This window comes from Molothrus ater, chromosome 21 (genome assembly GCF_012460135.2).
Source record: "Molothrus ater isolate BHLD 08-10-18 breed brown headed cowbird chromosome 21, BPBGC_Mater_1.1, whole genome shotgun sequence".
Taxonomy (NCBI): Eukaryota; Metazoa; Chordata; class Aves; order Passeriformes; family Icteridae; genus Molothrus; species Molothrus ater.
This window is the reverse complement of record NC_050498.2, coordinates 8,142,386-8,161,839: the sequence shown is the minus strand read 5'-3', so window position 1 is coordinate 8,161,839 and position 19,454 is coordinate 8,142,386. Positions and strand designations below refer to the sequence as shown.

Sequence of the window (19,454 nt, the reverse complement as noted above, 5' to 3'; positions counted from 1 at the left end):
GGATGCGGCCGCACTCAACATGGCCGCCCCGGCCTCGCGCCCGCCCGCCAATGGGGCCGGGGGGGGGCGGCCATGTTGGTTGAGGGCATGGAGCCCGCGGGGGTCGGGCGGGGCGGGGCGGCCATCTTTGATCAGGGCGAGGGGCGCCGGGCGGCGTGAGGCGACGGGCGCCATCTTGGCTGAGGGCACCGACGACCCGGGGACGCTGCGGCAGCTCGGGCACGTCCCGAGGGCACAGGGACAGAGCCCCGAAAGCAGGGACAGAGCCCCGGAAGCAGGGGATGACGGGCGGGCGCCGTGCAGGGCCGTGAGAGCCGAGGCGCCTTTGAGAGAAACCTCAGGGACGTGTCCCCAGATGTCCGCTTCGGCCGTGGGGGCCGCAGCAGAGGGGCGGACAGACAGACGGACACACGGACAGCCCCGCCCGGGTTGTGAGGGCTCTGCAGAACCGGTCCCAGTCCTGCAGCCCTGTGGGCCCTGTCTGTGCGGGACACGCGGGGCCGCGGCCGGTGCAGGAATGCGGCGGCTCCTTCCCTCATCCCACAGCAGCCCGAGTCCAGCACAGCCAGAAATCCCTGCCGGGCCGCTCGCCACCTGCGGAATCGCTGTCCCATAAGTCAGTTCCGTCTGCGTCCCGAATCCTGCCACAAAAATCCTCTTAATCATCCTCCCGAGGCAAATCTGCTCTTCCCTCACCTGCCAGGGACGTTTGTCACCGTGACGCGGCGCTTAGGTTGATATCCGAGGAGACACTCCTCAGGTTGATCTCTGAGGAGAGATATCTGCTCTAAAAGCTTTACAAACACTTTGTAAAGACTGCGATTATAAATTCTGGTTAGTGAGCGTGTGAGGAAACTGAGGCTCAGGGCCAGAGGGCAGCTCGGCCATGCCCGTGTCACCCCGGATCGATGCAGTGTCACCCTGTGCCGTGTAACTGTCCTGCCCTTGCTGCCTGAGCCGTGCCAAAGTGATGTAATTAATAATCATTGCCTGCGTTTCTGCGCCTCCTTTCATCCAAGCATTCCAAAGCTCTTTACAAACACTCAGTAATTAAGACTCATAAATTGTAAATGGCATAAAAGGTACACGGGGATCTTCCAGGGCTGGGATGGAGCCGTCTCCTGGGCGGGATGGTGCCGTTGATCAACACCCTGTAGCAATTGCATTTTCTCTTTTGATATTATTTTTGTTAACTGGTGCTCTTTGATACAGTTTTGTATACATGCCCAGAGGCTGGCTGAAGCATAATGAACTATTCTATATGGTTTCTGCATAATGAATGGAATTATTTAATTGGCACATAACCTCAGAGACTGCTAATAGACTAAAACATTCTGAAGATGAGCAAACTGGAAAGAATGGCATGACTCAGGGAACACTAAATTAACATATTCTGCCAAAAACTTTGCACCCAGTCCTCTTGGGTTTCACGGTATACGTGGGGGTTGAAGGATGCAATGATTTACACAAGAGTTTGACATGAATTACCCTCCCTGGACCAAAATTTTCTCTCATTTTTGGGAATTCAGAAGGGCTGAAGCTCCAATCCAGAGCTGCTCACTCAGCCTTGGACCTGGATCTGAACTGGAAGTGTGAGTGACAGCAGGTGCTGGAGCGTTTAACAGAACATGACAGTTTAATTATCTGAGCAATCAGTTAAATATGACTTCAGGACATGGGTTGGTCAACGTCAGAGAAGCTGAGGGACTCCTCCCTAAATGAAAACATTCAAATAATAATAAAAAAAAAAGCTCTCACTGCTTGATTTTTTCCTCTCCACAGGTAGAAAAAGAAGTAAACTTTATTATCTGAAAAGATCTGAATGGAATGATCATGTTTGGACAGATATAATAAAGCAGAACAAGCCTTGATAATTAATCACAGGGCACTGCTCTGCTCAATTACAGCACAAAAGCACAAATGTAACACATTAGAGGCCATTTCCATGTCTCCCATCTTTGGGACAGTCCATTTATTCCCATGATGTTGGGATTCTCTTTCATATATAGAATTCTCTCTACTTTGGGAACACACCAAAAATTATATGAGTAAGGGCTTTAACAGCTGAGATCTTACTCTGGAATAATAATGTCCTAAACACATCAGGAGTCAAAGTTTCTGTCTTTGTACAGAAACTCACAGCACCTTCAATTAGAGACTTGTATTTTACTCCTAATTTTCTTTATTTTTTAATGGGAAAACAAGTGTCTGCATGCACACACAGAATTCCTGGCAGGTTTGGCTGTGGCTCACCTCAGTCCACGAACCTCATGGGAACAGGAGGGTTGGTACCTGTGCTGAGCATTTCAAAGAAGGGAATTCTCCCACGTCCCAGCCTGGTGAAAATTAACTGCTTTTATTAAGACACTGCAATTCCTCCCTGTTTCCTTCCACGGGGCACATGCCCAGGGAGGGAGGTTTGTTCAAGCAAGGGGCAAAGAGTCTCTGCCTGACTCCCAGTGGGTGAGTTAAAACTCGAGGTTTGAAGTGTAAAATGGGATAAAAAGGTACAAAACAAGGTTCACTTCCCAGCAGGAAGAGCTGTGTTGGTGACCTGCAGGTGTGCTGGACAGAGCTCTGGGAAGCAGCACTGAGCAGCAGAAAGCAGAAAATCTCCCTCTCCAGTCCTGAGCTCTGCCCAGCCCTGCCACGGCTGTTCCTGCAGGAACGGAGCCTTTTCAGCAGGGCTGGAGCCACTCAGGGATTGTTCTGAACCAGGGAAGGCAAAGGGGCTCGTTGGCACCTCCACCCTGCCCAGATGGCACCGCCAGCGCTCTGTGGGACTCACCTCAGATGACCTTTCTGCAATCCACAGTGCTCTCCCCAAGTTCTTGGCCATTCGATGGCATCATAAATACTTGGAAAATAATCATTTATTTTAACACCATCTTCTGTTTCTCCGTTCTTTTTTCCCCCACCTTTTGCTTTTCTAGATCCCTCAAGGAGTACAAGAAGTGATGCAGCACATGACAGCAATCAGGTATTTCTTTGAGCCACGGATATGGGAGAAAAAACAAGGCTGAGTGTAATTTTGTTCCTCTAGAACTTTCCTGAGGTCCCAGGACAAGCAGCGTCCGCGGCATTTCTAAAAGCAGGACACAGACACACCCCGTGGAGCCCAAGGGTTGCATGCGGGCAGGACCGCAGCGTTCCCGGGGCTTTGGCCGTGCCTCCATTCAGCTGCAGGAGCGGATTTGCCATCGCTGCCGCAGCACTCCGGGCGCGCACCAGGAGAGGGTGCCAAGCCCCCGGCTTGTGCTGCCGGGATCTGCGCTTCCCAGGACTCGGAGCCCTCTCCAAGCGCTGCGCTTTAAACACCAACCAACGCGCCCTGGATCTAAAGGAAAACTTCTTTTTTTTCACCAAAAGGTGCCCAAATGTCTTTACCTGTTTCAGCGCTCTCGGCAGTAAGTGCCCGAAACCCGCCCGAGGACATTAGCGCAGGATAAAGACATTTTTTGCTACATTTTAAAAAGGATCTGGTTCTTTATGCGGCTGATGGACGTGGGACCGCTCGGGGGAACAACTGAGCTCCTGGAGACCGAGAAAACCCGAGTAAGATCTGCGAGGCACAAACATCATAAAACATCAATCCGTGCAGCACCGTGAGGTTTAGCAGGAATAAAACCTGATCCATGAAGTTTTTAGAACGACTGTTATAAAAATCCATCTGCACTGGGAGGCGCAGCTTTTACACCTCAAGCAAGCGCAGGCTCCCGGGCAGCCGCTCTGCCTCCAGCACCTTGGAGAAACCTGCGGGATTAGAGGATAACACAGCCCGAGCCGGCGGACCCCGAGTCCGAGACCTCCTTGCCACGGCGGGTTTAGTCTAAACCTCCCTGTCACGGAGGGTTTCAATCTAAACCTCCCTGTCACGGAGGGTTTCAATCTAAACCTCCCTGTCACGGCGGGTTTCAATCTAAACCTCCCTGTCACGGCGGGTTTCAATCCCCCGCGCGGTGCCACCGCGGGATTCCCGCACCCGCGTTCCCCACGCGTGTCCCCGTCCGGGAGAGCTGCAGGAGCGGAGCGGCAGCATCGCCGTGTGCGGGCACGGAGGGAGGGTTAAAAACACCGCTCGTAATTACCGGCAGCAACAACCCGACCCTTTCGGGGCCGCTGCGGAGCCTGCAGCGGGCGGAGAATCGCCGCGAACCCCCAGAAGGGAGCGCGCAGGTGACCCCGCTCCCCCCGCCCCGGATCCCCCCGCCCGCCGCGGGTGTCGCAACCGCGCCCGTCCTCAGCCGCGCCCCGCGGGGGGGGCGGCGCAGGCAGCGCGCAGGGAACGCGCAGGGAGCGCGCAGGGAGCGCGCAGGGAGCGCGCAGGGAGCGCGCAGGGGCGCGGGCAGCGCTGCCGGCCCCGCGCCCGGCCCCGCCGGCCGCCCCGCGCCGCCGATGCTGTCGGTGCCGGTGCCGGTGGCGGGCGCGGGGGCGGCGCGGGGCGCGGGCTCCCTGCCCCGCCGGCGCACCATGTGCAGCGGCGTCGGCTGCTTCTGGGCGCTGCTCTCCGCCGGCCTCCTGGCCGCCTGCGCCGCCGCCTTCCTCTCGCCGGCCTGGCTGCTGCCGCCCGGCCGCGCCGCCGCCGGCTTCGGCTTGCTCTGGCGCTGCGCGGGGCCGCCCCGCGGCTGCCACGGCTCCGCCGGCCCCGGCGGCTTCGGAGACATCCCCTCCGGTTCCTGGCAGGTGAGCGCCTCCCCGCCGCGGCACCCCCCACCGCCTCTCCCGGGCTCCCGGGAATCCCCCGGCAGCTCCCCGACATCCCGCCTGCCCTTCCCTGCACTCCCCGGCAGCTCCCGTCACCTCCCCGGCATCACCCGTGTCTGCTTCTGGCTCTCCGGCATCCCTCATCACCTCCCCGGCACCCCCCCCTTGCCTGCTTTCGGCTCCCCGGCGTCACCCCATCACCTCCTGGCCTCCCCCCAGACCTGCTCCAGGCTCTCCGGTATCTCTCCGTCCTCCTCACGTCCCTAAGGTCCTCCTGTCATCACCCCAGCTTCCCTTGTCCTGTCTTCAAGAGCTGCTCCATCATCCCTATCCTGCCCGGACCATCGCAGGCATCCCCTGCATCCCCCTCGAGCATCCTCGGCATCTCCTCGTGCTCTCTCCAGCATCCCTTCCCTCCTCCGCATCCCACCCGTCCTGCCTCTGAGCATCTCCTCAGCACCCCCTGGGTGCCCCGTGATCCCTGTGGGGTCTCATCCCTCTTTGGGATGCTGGGCTGTTCTCGGGGTGCTGCCTGAACCCCGGTGCCAGCGTGGTGGTCGGTGCAGCCCCAGCGTGGCCGCGGTGCCGGTCCCGGCAGTGCCGCGGGGCTGCCCCGGCCACCCCGCCCTGCCGGGCCCAGATCCCCTCGCCCGGGCCGGGCAGGCTCCTGCGGGCTGTGCGGGAGGGACTCGGGGAAGCTGCTGAGGTTTCTGTGCTTCCCAGCGGGGCTGAGCATCACTCGCGGCTGAGTTTGCTGCGCAGGAGGGAGCGGGGAGGTGCTGAAACTGCTGCTCCTGGGACACGTGGATGCAGAAATCGAGCCTGGATGTGGGGATCGTGGCTGTCCCCCTGGCCGGCCACCCGGGGCGATGCCCGTGCCAGGTTTTGGGAAGGAAGGAGGCCAGACCCCCCCGCTCGCCCCATGGTGTCCCGGGGTGACAAAAGAGCCGCCGGTCACACTGGGTGTGTGCAGGGAGCCCACAAAGCCCGGCCCCGGCATCCCAGCGCCCGCTTGGCCCCGTCCTTCCTCCCTCCTCTCCTTCCATCCTTACCCCGAGGCTGTGAGTGTGAAATCCCCGCCTCTGCTCGGAACACACGAGCTTGGACCCGCTCCAGGTCACGCCGTGGCAGGGTCCCCAAGCCGGGGCAGCATCCCCGGAGCTCGGGGCTGTGCCGGGCACAAAGCGTGGCTGTCAGCAGCTGGATTTCTCAGCCTGCCATGGAGCTGCGCTGTTATCTCTGCCAGGACACCAGGGCTGCGTGTGATTGCTTAAATCCCATCACGGTCCTTAAAATTGGCATTAGAGACAAATATTGTGAATTGCAAAGAAAAGAACCAGCTGTATAAACTCCTAACTATTTATATAAAAAGGTGCAAAAATGCTCTTGTTTCCATGGGCTGGCCTTTGTTCAGATGTTTTTGCAAATGTGATGCAGATAAACAATTCCAAGTAATAACAAACTTTAAAGATAAGAAGGAAGCTCAGCAGTGACTCATTTGAACAAGCCTCAGCCTCTGAAAACACAGAGATCCAGATTATGATGTAGCACGAAGTCTCTGAGTTCCTGAGCTTGGGCTGAGGGAGAGATGAATAATCACAGCACCGAGGGGAGTTTGCAGGGCATTTTGGTGACATGTCCGTGTCACCTTTGTTAATACCACCCAAATAATTAATGAACAACAACCAGTGCAGACTCTTTCAGAGGAGAGTGCTCCCTTACCATCTTTCTGCCATGAGGAGGGGGAGAATACCTGTTGTGATGGTTATTTGATGGGCTGGAATGTAATAAAATAGTCCTGACAGCTTTGCTGAGGCAGGCGACAGCTTTGGCTTTCCTGCATGAGCAGCCTCGGAGCCCGCACGCCTCGGTGCTCAGCACGGCTGAGAGCCCTGTCCTAGTTCAAGCAGGAGATTTCTCTCCGTTTTGGAGAGATGGGAAAGTCGTGGCTCTTTTTTCTTTGCTTTTAGAGCCGTGACGTTCATTTCCAATCTTTCCAGCGATCTGACGGGCAGCTCTCGCTTTAAATGAAAGCCGAACGCGGACAGGAATCTGAGAGCTCCTGAAAAGAGCCTCGAGCGTTTGCTCCAGCGGAGTTTGCTGCAGGAGGGTGGGAGCTGGGGCTGCCGGGGGCAGAGGGGGCTAAAGCTGATGTGGGGCGCAGGAGCTCTTCTAGAATGGAGCTGGTGGCACATCTGGGGATGTGAGAGCACACCTGGGAGGATGCTGATGACATCTGGGTGGATGTTGAGCACACCTGGGGATGCTGAGCACACCCGGGTGGATGCTGAGCACACTGGGAGGGTGCTGAGCACACCTGGGTGGATGCTGAGCATACCTGGGGATGCTGAGCACACTGGGAGGGTGCTGAGCACATCTGGGAGGGTGCTGAGCAGACTGGGAGGGTGCTGAGCACACTGGGTGGATGCTGAGCACACTGGGAGGGTGCTGAGCACACTGGGAGGGTGCTGAGCACACTGGGAGGATGCTGAGCACACCTGGGTGGATGCTGAGCACACTGGGAGGATGCTGAGCACACTGGGAGGATGCTGAGCACACCTGGGTGGATGCTGAGCACACTGGGAGGATGCTGAGCACACTGGGTGGATGCTGAGCACACTGGGTGGGTGCTGAACACATCTGGGTGGATGCTGAGCACACTGGGAGGGTGCTGAGCACACTGGGAGGTTGCTGAGCACACTGGGTGGATGCTGAGCACACTGGGTGGATGCTGAGCACACTGGGAGGGTGCTGAGCACATTGGGTGGATGCTGAGCACACTGGGAGGGTGCTGAGCACACTGGGTGGATGCTGAGCACACTGGGTGGATGCCCACCCGCAGCAGGGATGCCCATCCCTGGGGAACACGGGGTTTTTTTGTCTCGCTGCCGTTCCGGTGTTTCCCTGCTCCGTTGTCCCGATTTGTTGAAGGGTGGGGGAGCGTTCAGTCCTGCAAACGATCGTTAATGCCAGTTGTGTGTGCACTTGGGGGATTATGTTAATCGCGCTACAAATGATGCTTTGAATCATGTCTGGAGGTTAATTAACATGCCTTTCTTCTCTTAAGAGGGCCTTCATGTCTGCTTGGAGTTGCTGGCTTTTTTCTGCTTCCTTTCATAATTACTTTGCAGCTCTCTAATATCATGGGTACCTTTAATTTAACCCTGTCAGTGCTGCTGGGGCTTTGCACTGAGCTCAGCACCATGATGGTTATTTGATGGGGTGGAATATAATAAAATATCCCTGATGGCTGCAGATGTTGTGGACAGGCTGAGACCTTGCAGGAGCTGATGGAAACTGGAGAGGATTTGGCTGGAGCCAGAGAGGAGAAAGGATGGTGATGGTGATATTGCCCTGCCAATTGTGAGTGAGGCCCTTAGGATCTGTTGTGGGATGACTTGGAGCTGTGAGGGCTGCAGAGGGACATCCCAAGGTGTGCAGGTACCCTGGGGAGAGGGGATTGCTCTTGGGAGGCCAAATTAAAAAAAAAAAAAACAGGTGAACTTTGAGCTCTGTGTGGTTTCATTGCCTCTCATGACTTTTCTTTTTCCTGGTGCCAGATCACTGTGTACGTGCAAAATAGTGCTTCATCCTCAGCTAATTTATTTTCTCTTTCAGTGGGAGCATTTGGCTCATGGGTTCCTGTCTCAGTGCTGCACTTCGGAAGCTGCTGCTGTCACATTTCAGATTTCTATTTTTATTTTTCCAGATAGTCTCCAATTATTTTCAGGCTTTGCCAAGCATGTAATCTAAAATCACAAAGAAGCTGATCAGCCCATGATATTCAGGTTAAAGCCACATGGGCCATTTGCCTATGGAGCCAGTGATGCCATGCTGGAGCAGAGCCCAAAATAACCTGCTCAGGACAGGGGGGAGGCTTTGCCCAGCCCCAGCAGTTCCTTGAGTGGGTCTTTCCTGGGCTTTAAAGCAGGACTTGAAAAGATTCAGCAAAGCTTAGTGAAAATGTACAATAAACCTGCTTACCCTTTGTATTAAATCTTCAGTGCTGGTTTCTCACTGCATCAGGTCCCTGATGTCATCTGGGGTTTGCCCATTGGGGCCAGGTTTGCAGATCAGCTGCCCTGATCCCATGAAAAAGCACATGGGGTCCTCATGGAGATGGGAAGGAATCTGTTACTCTGTGGAAATCTGTCCCTCCTCTTCTAGCACAGGCTCTGGAATTAGGGAGAGATGCAGTGAGACCCCAGCAGGGACTCGGTGTGTGCTGCCCCTCAGGCAGAGGCTGCTCTGCCTCCAGAGTCGTGTATCAGGCCAGCACATTAATTTGGGATTATCAGGAAATCAACTTTTAGCTCCTCATCCTAAGAACTTCCCAAGAGAGCAGACTCTGTCTGCCAGTCCATTTGATTTGTAATTGCACTTACACAACCTCGGCCAGAGTTGTGAGCGCTGAGTGTGAGGAATTCTTGACATCACCACCTTCATGCACATTACCCCAGAGCAGATTTATCTGCTTTCATCAGCCACCCAGACTTTTCTGACTTACATTAACAGGTCTGATGGTGGGGAAACCTGTAATTCCTGGGCTGTGGTCCCACATTTGAGTGCCCAAGTCACAAACCACCACTGGGACTCACCAACCTGGTCTCAGCTAAGCTGGGCTGAAAGGGGAGCTGAGGCAGGACCAGCTTAAGGGTGGGCCCTGGGAGGTCAGGCTGATTGAAAATGCAGCCAGGCTGCTCTCAGGATTAGTTCTGTCCCTGCCTCTCAGAGGGAGAGGGAAGCTGCTTGGCCACTCCTGGCAGGGATGGTCAGGTCACACGGGTCACCTGCCCCCTCCTCAAAGGCAAATCCTTGGCCTGCGGCTCGGGAAGGGCTCAGCAGAGCCACTCTGATGTTGCATTTGCCCTTAGCAGGGCCCAGAGCAGAGTCTGGCTCGGGCTGGCAGGGACATTCTGGCAGTGGGACATTCCCTGCATCCCCTGAGGCTGCAGATCCCGGCTGGGCGAGCGGGGGGACCCGCGGGGCATTCCCTGGCCACGGCCACGAGCCCGGCTCGGCTGCCAGCGCCAGGAAAGGGCCAATCCCAGGGAAGGATAATGACAGAGTGAGGGGAAGGAGGGCTCATCGGGTACCCAGCACCGTGCACTGCTTGCTGCCTAATTAAAATTTCATTAAGTTGGTTCGAATCCCTTGATGGAGGTCACAGGCACACCATTGATGTGCTAATGTCTTACTTTTCCCCTTTTTTTCTGTCTTTCACTACTATCCATCATCCTCTTAGATAAAGCAGTGCCATTAGGAACTGCTTTCCAGCATCCCCAGATGCAATGGCAGCAAAAGAGAGACAGCCATAATTCATCAGACGTATTATCTGTCCCTTATTTTCTCTCTAATTAAAAAAATGCCTTCCACCCCCATCACTTGGGTCAGTTTGAGCATTAACCCCTCTGGTGTTCTGTTGAATATGCTGGTGAGCTGGGAATTGGAAAAGTTGCCTGGGAGGCCACGACTGGCTGAGCTTTTAGTGGAGGTGGTGCTGAATTTAGGGCAAAAGCACCTAAATCTGGGCTGGGGAGAGATACCCCCGTGCATGTTGTGCTGTGGGCACCAAAATCTACCAAACCCTGCAGGATTTGAAGGGGAGGAAATGAGGGCTGGAGCCTCCTGTGCATGGCTGGGGCTCAGCCCCAGCTCGGGGGTTGGGACATCACCGTCCAGGTGTGGCAGCACAGCTGGGGCTCCGTGTCCCTGCCCGCTCTGGGTCTCGCACCATCGGGCACCTCCCAGCCCCTGGGCACGGGGGGCGGCATTTCCTGCGAGCAGCGTGGAGAGGGAAGATAAACGGGCCGGAGAGAGCGCTCAGATGGCGCCCAAAGGAACGGAATTGCCGGGGAGGAGAAGCCGAGGGTGTGTGGGATCCTCCTCCTGGCCGTCGCTTCGATGCGGCCCAGATGGCGAATGTTTGTTTTTTGTTTGTTTCTGTGCCTCCAGTGGGGGGAACAGGAGCGAGCTGCGAGGCTCCCCCCGGCCCCGGGGTCTCTGCTCCTCCCCAGGCCCCGGAGCCCCTGCCCGGAGGAGGCAGAGGAGGCACCAGCCCACAGCTGCATCCCCGGGTGCTGCCAGCATCCCCAAATCCCAACGCTCAGCTCCCCACTCAGCACCTCCATCCTCATTTGGTTCTTAACAAGGTTAAAATCTCGGTGTCCATTTGGTTTCTACCTCAGCATTGCTCAGTTCAATCCCAAAAGATTCCCATAAGGAATATTTGATCACACTGAGCTCTGATAGGAAGGGGTTGCATTTAAAAATGAAAATGGTTGGATTAATTAATGGTTGCCACCTCTTCTCTTACAGTTGACTTTACAGTTTTTCTCGATCTCATTTGAGGTTTCTTAGATACTTTCTCTCAACAGAGAGACAGACACACACACTGTGTGCCAGACAGACACACTGTGACCTTCACTTCCTTTTTCTAACTGAGCCTGTGGCTTTGTTTCCCAGTTATTCAGGGCATTTATTTTCTGGCCCCACTTCCAAGGATGCTGAAGGAGCTGAGCAGGGCTGGAAGAGCCCAGCAGTCTGTAACCTGGCCCTCAGCCTGCTGCCCTGGCTACCACAGGCCCCATCCAGCATGGAAGCTGTTGGGGATGGTCAAGTGCCAATTAATAAATTGCATTAATAAACTAATGTGCATCATGACCCAGTTTGTAGTGATGGCAGGAGCTTTGCCAGGTTGGTTTATCTCTGCTGAACCAAACACCAGATAGTGTTTCTCAGCACTAAAAACTGGACTGGAGAGTTTATTTTTCCTTCCCCCTTCCTGCTTTAATGCTGGCTTTCAAAGATTAGTTAACTTTACAAAAGTTTTCATTAGGGAAATTAAGGAATTCTTCCCAGGACAGCCATTATGTGGCATTTTAATTTTGATTTTTCCGGTGAATGAAACAACATCTTCAGCAGATTTATTGCTAAGTGAATGGCCCAGCCATGGCATGTGTCAGACCTGTAAAACACTAAAAATCAGGCAGGGGATTGTTGTTAATCAGAATTTATTAGGCCACATAAAGGCATATTTACAGTCCCACCAGGGGACGATTAATTTGTTTGGGGATAAACAATTAATCTCCCTGGGAGTGGGAGCAGAAAATCTGACACGGTTTGATGTCTTTTCCCAGCATGGCAGAGGCAGGATTGCTCACAGCCTCTCTGGGGGCATTTCCCTGGCACTGCCAGGGGTCAGCAATGCCCAGGGCCTCCCTGGCAGGGTTTGCACTGGGACCTCTGCTCTTTACTGGGATAAATGGGTTTTTTCCTGTCCTTCCTGAGCTGGGCTCTCACAGGCAGCCTCCTGCATCCCTGCTGTTCCTCCCCACCCTGTCTATTTTTGGGTTTCAGCCCTTGCATCTGTTTCCTGCATCCTCTCCTTTCTGCTCAAGATGCAACAGGCACAAACAGGGAGGCGAGAGGGAGGTGCTGCACAGTGGGAAGGAGACAATTGCAGCTGCTATTCTTTGGTACCTTTGCTCCATAGACTTCTTCAAACTTAAACCTTATTATTTCCCTTTGAAAGCAGCTTTTTGATCTGTGCAGGAGCAACTGCCCAGTACAGGGCAGGAGCACTTGAGAAATTCCCAGCTGAGGCCGTGGAAAGGTTATGACAAAAGCAACATTTCTGTTTTCCAAGAGCACGTGCAGTGTTTTGGCAGGTAATGTCAGCACACAGCCAGCAGAATGTGGGAGCCAGGCTGTGCCCTTTTCTACTGTCACCTGGTTTTGGGGCAGCTGTGTCCCTGCCACCCCTTCTGCCCCCCAAGAGCTGCCTGGCAGCTGTTGAGTGGCTCAGCATTCCTGGCCCACATGGCAGAACCCAAACCTCACCATTTACCTTCACCTGAATCTTCTCCCATTTATTCATAACAAGACCTTTGTTCCCTTTGCCAAGGCCTGGCTGGATTTGGGGGGTTTGGGGCACCCCTGTGCACATCAGGGTGCTGCCAGCCCTGAGACCCCTCAGTCTTGTTGCCAAGGCCTGATGGCAGCTCCCAAAGCAGCCCAGCCCTTCTGCCAGTTTAACTCACCTGCACCCAGCCTGTTGGTGCCTTTTTCCTGTCACTTTGTCCTGAAAAAGATCTTCACACTTCTCCACAGGGATTAACAGTGGGAGCAGCTCATCACTTGTTTCCAGCAGGAACTGTGAGTTTTTAGGGAATTTGAGCCACCACAATTAAGGAGAACCTAGATCATTAAAAATAATACGCTTCACACAAGAGAAGAACCAGCCTGCTTCACAAGACCCCTTTCTGCTGAAAAATTCATTGCTCTGAATAATTAATGGTCCTTGCAAAGGAGGATGGTTTTGCTGGGCAGAAGGTGAAATGCAGACGCCAGGCACAGTAATCCTTTTTTTTTTGTTATGAATCCAGATTTCCTGGCCATGCTGCTGCCCTGGGAGCAGTGGGGGAGCCATGGCTGTGGCTGCTTTCCCCATGGGGCCCCCCCATGTGACTGGGAGAGTGTCTGTGCAATGGGGACATCCATCCCATCCCATCCCATCCCATCCCATCCCATCCCATCCCATCCCATCCCATCCCATCCCATCCCAATCCCATGGGTCCCTCCTGGTGTAGAGACAGGGCAGGGGGCCCTGTTGGGGGTGTCCCAACCTTGTACCTTAAGCCCTGAAGCAGCTTTTGTCTGTGCAGCTCTCATGCCTTGGCAGGCTCTGGAGAGGAGCAGATTTCCCTGCTGGAGCAGCCTCTCCATTCCCTGGGTAGCTTTTGCACTGCTGTTCCTTTTGCATTGCATGTCAGGAATTCATTTATTGCTGGGACAGCATTTGCATTGCTCAGTGCATAAATAGGCTATAAATAAGATGCTGATTTCTAATCACTGCACAGCCCCAGGAGAAGCACTCACACCAGGGTGTCAGGTGTGTCTGGCCTGTCCCTCTCCAGCACCAGGGTGTCCCTTGGAGCAGTGGCAGCTGCTGGGACACAGCTGGCAGTGGCTGTGTCACCCAGCACCAGCCAGTGCAGCTCAACAGGCAGTAACAGGGGTAGGTGTAGGGCAGTGCCAGACCTGTGGGACAGCAACACTCATGGGAGGGGGGTTTGAGCTTTTGGGACCTCCCATGGGCATCCTAGGGTAAATCAAATTCCTCTTCCCCTGCTCAGCCTGCCTGTGGTTCCTGCAGAATAATAATAATAATAATAATAATAATAATAATAATAATAATAATAATAATAATAATAATAATAATAATAATAATAATAATAATAATAATAATAATAATAATATTATTATTATTATTATTATTATTATTATTATTATTATTATTATTATTATTATTATTATTATTATTATTATTATTATTCCAAACAGTAGCAGACTGTTTGTGACCTCTTTGGGGAGGGGAGGTAGATGGAAAGCTGTATCGGGGTTGTTTCCCCCAAAAGCTCAGGCAGAGGGGGGAAGATCAAAAGGCAAAGTGTGCTCTGCCAACCAGAATGTCTCACCAGGACAAGAGGGCTGGACAAGGGTGACAGTGGGACCTGACCCCCTCAGAGCAGCTCCCACACAGGTTATAAAAGCCAGGCTTTCCAGGGAGGTGGGAGAGGGACCTGCCTTGGAGCTGTGCTGCTCCAGGAGCTGAGCAGGTGTCACTGCAGGGGGACTCACCAGAGCCAGCAGCATTCCTGGGATGTGCTGGAAGGGACAGGAGCTGCAGCATTCCTGGAATGTGCTGGGAAGTGACAGGAGCTGCAGCATTCCTGGAATGTGCTGGAAGGGACAGGAGCTGCAGCATTCCTGGAATGTGCTGGGAAGTGACAGGAGCTGCAGCATTCCCTGGGATGTGCTGGAAGGGACAGGAGCTGCCATGGCTGCTGCAGGGCTGGGCCTGAGGTGTCCTCACGCTGTTTGAGCGCTGTCACCAGCTGGGTGCTGGAGGAGGAAGGTCCCCTCTGTGCCCCTGGCCATGCCCTTGGCTGGGCTGGCACATGTCCCTGCTGGAAGAGGCCACCTTGCTGCCAGTGCCACCCGCTGTCACCTGCAACGGGGACAGAAAGAGCAGCAGGGCAGTGATTGAACACCTGTACCCAAGGGCGAGCTGTTTTGCCATGAATTAATGCTTTTCCCTGTTTTTAGGCTGCTGGGGGTGGGAGCAGCCTGCCATGTCAGCAGAGCTGCAGTGGGATCCCCAAAATGCCTGCTCATTGCCAGGCCTGCTGGGACAGGGCTGCCATGGATCCATTTCAGTGCTCAGCAGAGGCACTGACACAGCACACACATCTGATGGCACTGGTTTAGGATGTGGCCCTTCATGCAGTCATGCACTTGCAGGTGTCACTGCAGCCCCAGTGAGCCCTGGGAGCCGGGCACGGCTCAGCCTGGGCTCAGGACTCAGCAGTGAATTGAAGCAACAAAAGGTGGAAGGGAAAAGAAGGGAGAGCCGCCCATGACAGGGCTGCACGGGCCAGTCCCAGAGGGGATTTCTGGGGTGTGTGTGGTGTGGGTGGCCTCTCTGACAGCCCCTGTGTCCTTGCAGACGAGTGCAGTGCTGTGTGCGGGCGGCTGTGCCCTGCTGGCCCTCAGCTCCCTGCTGGCCATCGTGGCTGTGCTGCTGCCCGGCGGAGCCTGCGAGCGCCGACTCTGCACCCTGGCTGGCTACATGCAGACAGCAGCAGGCAAGTGATGGGGCTCTGCTCTTTGGGGGGGAAGGTGGGGTGTCCTGTCCTGCCATCTTGGGGCTCAGCAGCGTGAGGAGATTGCAAACCCTAAGCACAAAAGTTATTGAACATCCCCTCCAACCACACAGGGGTCTGTGGCACAGACACACACACCCCCACTGCCCCCAGCTCAGGGGGCTCTGGTGAGTGGTGGAGACCAGGCAGGGTGCTGCTGCACCTCCTGGGGTCCAGCAGATGCTCCCTGTGAAGTGTCCAGTTCCATCTTTGTGGATAAGCTTCTGGAGGGATTTCCCTCTCTGAGCTTTACACCTGACACAGGGGTTGCCCAGCCTGTCCTGTATCTCCCCAGGCAGCCCTGGTGATGCTGCATCCACTTAAAATTCCTTTGCAATCTCCTGTGCTTCTGCCTTGGGGGAGTGCAGAGGGAGAGGGGAGGAAGCTGGGGAGGGACAAACCCCACTGGAGACTTGTCACCCCTGCAGGGAGCCCCGTCCCTGAGTGTTGGACCAAACCTCCCCAGCTGGCCATGAGCCACCATGGGAGATTAATGCCCCTTCATGTCTGTGCCCAAGAATAAACTCCTTTGCTTGGAGAAATTCTCAGGGCCAGCCAGGCTTTGTTCTCTGCCTGGAAGCATTCAAGCTGCTTTGGGGGGAAATCCTGTTACACGCTCTCCTCTGCAGGGCTCATCCCCTGGGATCTGATTTGGGACAGATGGAGCAGGACAGATTTCAGCCATGGCTGCTCCAGCTCAGCCGGGCTGTGGGGCCACACACAGCTGCTTGTGCTGTGCCCTTCTCCCAGTCTGGAGATTCCCATCTCTGCTGGCTGGTGGCCAGTGGCTCCCCTGGGTGTGGGGCAGAGGCTGGAGGAGCCCCATGGCAGATCCAGCTCCAGGGATGGGTCCCTTGCAGGGGATAACTGGGGTGGAAAAGGGTAACCCCCATTACCTTTGCCTGGGGGGTGGCACATCCCTGCTGTGTCTGGAGCAGATACAAAGCACAGGATTAGGAAGAGTCCCTGGAAAGGAAACTGACTGTGGCAGATAAATACAAATGAGGAGCTGCCAGGGGTTCTGGTGATATTGAACAGGCTGTAAATAAACTGTAGGCTCTAAGCGTTATTGACAAATGAAAATTTACTGGGGACGTTTGAGCAAGCTAATGGGTTGCTTTAAACCCTGGCATTGCCTGCTAAGCATTTTGTCTTGTGCTTTTTAATTTTGTGCACTGTGGATTAATTCCCATTCAGAGCCAGGCAGCCCTGAGTCAACAGAATTAAATGGTTTAATGTATTTGGATTCAGAAATGCTGCCCCTCCATATTTTCTCTCCTTGTTCCCCCCTCCCTCCCTAGGAAGAAGCTTTTCAATAGAAATCAGCTGCAGCGAGGTGACAGGGAGAGAAACTCCTCCCCAAAAATCACATTACCTCAGAGAAAACCAGGGATTTTAGGATAGATGAAATTATAGGGGAGGGAAGGAAAGCAGAGCAAGCCTGGAGGTTTGATAGAGAAGCTTTCTGATGGGGGGGTGTGGGCAGCTCTGCCAGGGGGACCCCCTGAGATGCTGGCAGAGCAGTGGGGATTTGTTTCTCCCAAATCCCAGGTTTCCAGGTCCCACAGTCACCTTTCCTCTGTCTGACCAGACATTTTCCCACTGAAACCCAAATTTTGCTCTCCTTTTCCCATTTCACAAAGCCAACTTGAGGTATTCTTTTACAGCACCAAAGGTATGAGTAAATCAGCTCAATTCTGTGAAACATTGAATCAGGAATCCAATGTCCTGATAAAGAGCCAGGTGCACAGAACATGCCAGAAGTGCAGGAGCAGAGGTACCAGCAGAGCCAGAATCAGCCCCCACAGGCTCTGCACTGTCTCAGAGGGATGCCCTGAGCTGCACTCACATAAATCCAGGTGCAGAGGCCAAGGATTGATCCCTGAACCAAACAGGAACCAATCCTGAGAGCAGCCCCACAGCAAGGGCAGCCAGGCTCACACTACAGCTTTAACACTTTCCTGCTGTACATTTGGAGAGCCAAATTGTGCCTTTTGCAGCCCCAGAAGGGAGGAAGATAAAAACCTCAGGCAGACAGAGCAGAGCTCTAATTGCAGATGCAGACAGGCCAGTGGGGTTCAGAGCTGGGCTAATTGCCACCATGCTTTGAGAACAGGAGTCCTGATGCCTGGCATCCACTCCTTAGGAAAAACCCAACATATCCACACAAAAGACAAGAGGATGATCCCTAATGAAGAGTTAATGAGCAACAGGGAGAGGAGGGAGGATAAAGGAACATTTGCTCAGCTCTCACACCCTACAAAGTCAAAGCTGCCTCTGAGAGATTAGAGATGAGGCTCACTCCTGCTCATGGTGTCAGCTCACTGGAATGAAATTTCTGGGGGATCCTTCCTCCCAAACCTGCATGGCAGCCCCTCCAAAGGGGCTGAGGGAGCCAAGCTGGCCCATTTATGCGTGAGGTGTCCCAGTCCTCAGCTGCAACCCACTGCTGTTGCTGGAGAGGAGTCCTGGGGCTGAGGACAGGGACAGGGAGGGCAAATGGGGGCACAGCTGAAACCCTGCCAGTTGTTCTTCAGCAAAAGCCTCTTTGCTGGGGTTTAAAAACAGGAGTTAATTCCAGGAAGAAATGTCTCCTGCTGCATGGGGCTGAAAGGGAAGCACAGGGAATGTTCTCCAGGGCTGATTGTGCCTGTACAACCTCTCTGGGGGCTGCCAGGTGCTGCTCAGGGGCCCTGCAAGGCTCTCAGAGCAGTTTTTCAGTGACTGGGGGGGGGAAGCTGCTGGAAGGAGCACGGGGCCATCCCAGTGTGTCAGGCAGTGCCTTCACCCATGGCACCTGTGGCTGATGCCCTGGGGAGCCCCAGGGCTCTGCTCTGAGCTGTCACAGCCCCCAGCAAATGCCTCACAGGAGTGTCCTGAGCCTGGGGCAGCTCAGAGCAGCCTGTGACAGGTTTCCAGCAAGGATTGTGCCCCAGAGCGTCCCCACCCCCATGGGAATGGCCTTCCCAGGGCAGTGAGGCTGATAAAAACTGAGATTTCCACTCAGTAAACCCCATCAGACAGGAAATCTGGGTAGATTTCTGCTTTGGGGGCTCGTGGTACTAAGGGCAGGACTATGGGTGACCATGCTCCAGCACTGGAGCTGGTTCCATCTGCTGCTGAGGAATGAATCCTCACAGGCAGGATGAGCAGCCCTCCTCATCCCTAAAAGCCTCAATAAAGGCAGGACTGTGTTGATTTTGGGAAGCTTTTCCCTGTGTGCTGTTGAGGCAAAGGGAGGGGGTGGCTGATCCAACCTGCAGCGGCCCCATGGCCGCTGCTCCTTCCCCTGGCCTCTGGGGCTGCCAGGAGGAGGCTGCAGAGCTTGGGACCTCACTGAGGGCACAGAGCACAAGAAGCCTTCAGGGAGAGCTTTGCTTTCACCCCACACTGCTCTCTGTCCAATCCCACCACCATCAAGTCACTGCTCAAGACAAACCCAGTGCTGAGGGAAATGATCCTGACCTGCCTGTGCCTTTCTAAGGCTCTTCTGGTTTTAAAGAGCAATTTCCCAGCATTGCCATGACAGAATCAGAGCAGTCACAAGGCTCCAGCAAGACAGGCAGAAACCCTCAGTTATGCAATTTAGCCACACTGTAATCCCAGGTTTCATGGTAGTCCCAGGAGCTTCTTCCTGGAAAATTTGATTGCATTCTGCAGCCAAGATGCCTCTTACTGGCAGCAGCATGGTGGCATTACAGAGATGGCCTCAGCTTCTGGTCAGTTAAGCAGCAGAGCAAAATACAGGAGACCTTTGTCTGTTCTTTAGACACTGATCATCCAGTAAGAACACAGAAAGAGGGAGAATTGTTCACTTTCAGATCAGTGTGAACCTTCTAAATGTATCAATTCCCAAGGACTGAAAACCAGCCAAGATTAAAATGCTTTGTGCCATTCCCAAGGGAGAGCAGCAGGAGGGATGGGAGGTTTGGGGCAGACTGGCGGCAGCAGGGCCACAGCAGTCCCTGGCCAGGATGCTGTCCCAGTGTCACAAATGTTATTTAGGAAGGCAGCACATGATCCTTCCCCCTCATTGCATCTCCC

General features: G+C 54.4%; 1 protein-coding gene across 1 annotated transcript in view; it reads left to right on the top strand.

Moving 5' to 3' along the window:
- The first annotated feature begins 4,380 nt into the window (after positions 1-4,380).
- LHFPL7 (LHFPL tetraspan subfamily member 7) overlaps positions 4,381-19,454 on the top strand; it is a 58,491-nt gene continuing 43,417 nt past the window's right edge. Inside the window, exons 1-2 of the mRNA XM_036395124.2 lie at positions 4,381-4,683; positions 15,215-15,353. Of these exons, the coding sequence (XP_036251017.1) occupies positions 4,396-4,683; positions 15,215-15,353 (427 nt within the window). The 5' untranslated portion in view covers positions 4,381-4,395. The remainder of the gene's footprint in view (positions 4,684-15,214; positions 15,354-19,454) is intronic.